This window comes from Camelina sativa, chromosome 16 (assembly GCF_000633955.1).
Source record: "Camelina sativa cultivar DH55 chromosome 16, Cs, whole genome shotgun sequence".
NCBI classification, from domain to species: Eukaryota; Viridiplantae; Streptophyta; class Magnoliopsida; order Brassicales; family Brassicaceae; genus Camelina; species Camelina sativa.
In genome coordinates this window covers 26,809-29,426 of record NC_025700.1, presented here as the reverse complement: position 1 = coordinate 29,426, position 2,618 = coordinate 26,809, and the positions used below count along the sequence as shown (strand labels likewise).

The 2,618-nt window shown below is 39.5% G+C and overlaps 1 protein-coding gene across 2 annotated transcripts in view; it reads right to left on the bottom strand.

The window, feature by feature from the left end:
* The window catches only part of LOC104748973 (protein transport protein SEC31 homolog B), a gene marked incomplete in the record, with an annotated part of 8,474 nt that overhangs the window by 4,534 nt on the left and 1,322 nt on the right, over positions 1–2,618 (bottom strand). Inside the window, 8 exon segments of one of the 2 annotated variants that reach the window (XM_019238242.1) lie at positions 95–308; positions 391–576; positions 857–949; positions 1,045–1,606; positions 1,704–1,831; positions 1,911–2,032; positions 2,146–2,188; positions 2,489–2,608. In XM_019238242.1, the coding sequence (XP_019093787.1) occupies positions 95–308; positions 391–576; positions 857–949; positions 1,045–1,606; positions 1,704–1,831; positions 1,911–2,032; positions 2,146–2,188; positions 2,489–2,608 (1,468 nt within the window). 2 annotated transcript variants of the gene reach the window in all.

Below are 2,618 nucleotides of genomic sequence, written 5' to 3'. Positions count from 1 at the left end.
AGTGTTAGTCTCTGCAGATGCAATATAAAATGATAAGCTAAAATTATCATCCTAACTCTTTTAAACATTAATCAAAACACAACTGCATACGCACCAGGTTCTGCAGACATAGAAATACGATCACGTAATATAGAAAGTTCAGGTGACAAGCCACCAGAATCCAGAACTTTTAAGTACTTCATTGCCGTTGTAAGAAGCCCTTGGCTGGCCAGTATCTCAGCATAACTCTCAAAGAGTTTACATAGAGATGCGCTGAACCTTTTGTTGCCAGTTGCCAAAGCAAGGACAAGAGTCTTCTCCATAAGATCCTATTATAAGATAAGGGCAAAAAAAATATGAGCAGGGAAGCCCAACAAAATTTATGCGCAAAACATAGAAAGTGATACACACTTGAAGCAGCTCAGCATAAGATCTTCCATCCCGCTCATTTGCAAGGCTCCTTGACCAAATTTCTACTGTTTTGTCAACATTGCCAGCGCAAATGTAGCACAGAACTGCAGCCAAAGTGTTACCCGCAGCCATCAACTTTGAGGCAAGGGCATCACACAGCGTGGTCCATTGTTCTCCTTGTGCAAACTGTTTGCCAATGAATATAAGATCAGCATTCGTTACATAGAAGTTTTATAGTGACCATAATAGCATAGCAGTGGAATGCATCATGTCACGCTGACGAGTTGTTCATCTTGGTTCACGAGTTCACAGAAATAACATATCACATTACGTAGTTAAAAGAATTGAAGTGATAGCAATTCGTTCAGTATGACATGTAAACGCAGATCACATTTCCTTTATGGATTACTGGATTGTAAATTCCCTTTCTTTTGGAAGTATTTTTTACTCAGTTCAAGAAACTTACAGTACAGAGGAGAGCAAGAGTCTCTTTCCAGAACTTATGTGACCTTGTATAGATAAGGCTCCTGAGATCATTGTTCACCATCGCAGAAACAACCTGAAACATACAGTGTTTTATAAATTTTGCGACCACAAACAGGGATGCAGATGGCACTTACCTACATATCAAGTTGGAAAGGAATATACATTTACCTTCATGTACGGCGCACTGCTTGTCTTCAAATATTTCTCACGAGTACTCTCCCACAATGCTGTACCACCAACATGAGCAATAACTAAAGCATCGGCCATCTTATTTGCAGATATACACTGATCCACCGCCTCCTTGTAATCTCCAACAACCAAAGCACGCTGGATCGCATTATCAAATACTGGGTCAGAACTTTCTTCCTCTTCTTCTTGCACTTCTTGAGTTTCTTCTCCTTTGACAGAAAAATCTGTGTCAGGGGGCATAAAATCTTTGGCAGATGTAGATACGGGTGTATCCGGTTTAGCAGGAAAGTTGTTGAAGAAGTCTTCTCCATTGTCCATAGCAAATGCAGCTGCCTCGTTACTGTCCTCAGGCTCCAGTGCATGCGCCACAGTATCCTCTAATCTTATGCCATTCAGATCTGAGGAGAGCCCATTTACTGCCTGATCCTTCTCCTCAATAGGCAAAGTAAAGCCAAGATGGCTGATCAACTTTGTCCTTGAAATTTCTTCCTCTTCAAACATGATTTTCAGCAATCCCCATGTCTCTTTCTCCTCTTCGGATCTACAAAACCAGTGAATCAAAACAGTCCAAAACTGAGTGGTTTGATGAGTTTCCAAAGGGAGGATATGAACATTATCAATCACAAGGATGGACATACTCAGTCTCTTCAGATTTCTTCTCGCACAAACCCCTTAGAGAAGTCTTATCTCCATTTTCTATTGCAGCTTCAAATTCAGAAGTTCGACTCACCAAACTCTGTTCTGTTACCAGGCTGTGCAAAAAAACCTGACCATGGGATTTAGTCAAATTAGAATTGACGACGAAAGGGGTATAACAGAATAAATAATTATCTCTATATACCTACCTCAGATAGAATGCTCGAAGCACCCTTAGGAGGAGCCTTAGCATGACACGATACAAGCTTTCCCCCAAATCCAAAAGATGCACCAACCGGACGCTTATACCATTTTGGTGCTCTTAAAGGAGCTGCAGAAAGAGGATTATAAGAATTTGGTTCTCTTGCTATTCATCCTCCAACATAGAAACGATAAAAGTAATTAATAGTACACAAAATGTTCAGAATGTGTAAATGGAAATACCAGTACCAAAATTATTCTCTTCAGCACCATAGCGACTACAACCCTGCACCAAAAATGTTGAATACATATCTTTTAATTCACTCTAGGTGGGGAAATGGGAGATCAAGAGTTTCGACATGTATTTCTTCTAATAAGGTAAAACTCAAATGGAAAGTACATAAAATTAAATCCTAAAGCTTTCGATCTCCAGTAGAACAACAAACTGGGCAACCAAAATCAAAATTAATTGTAGGAAGGAAAACAGTCAATAGGGCTATATTCACAGGCTCATTAATTATTATGCCTCATACATTGTTTACATTCACATAAGGAAAAAAAAATGAAGGTGAAACTACCAAGATACCTCGATGTTGTAGATGCCAATTTTCCCATCAAATGAAGATGCTGATATAACTCCAGGTATCTTTGGGTACCAATGAACATCAAAATTCCAATTGCTGCCAGCAGGTAACTCAGCCACAATCTGATATGTT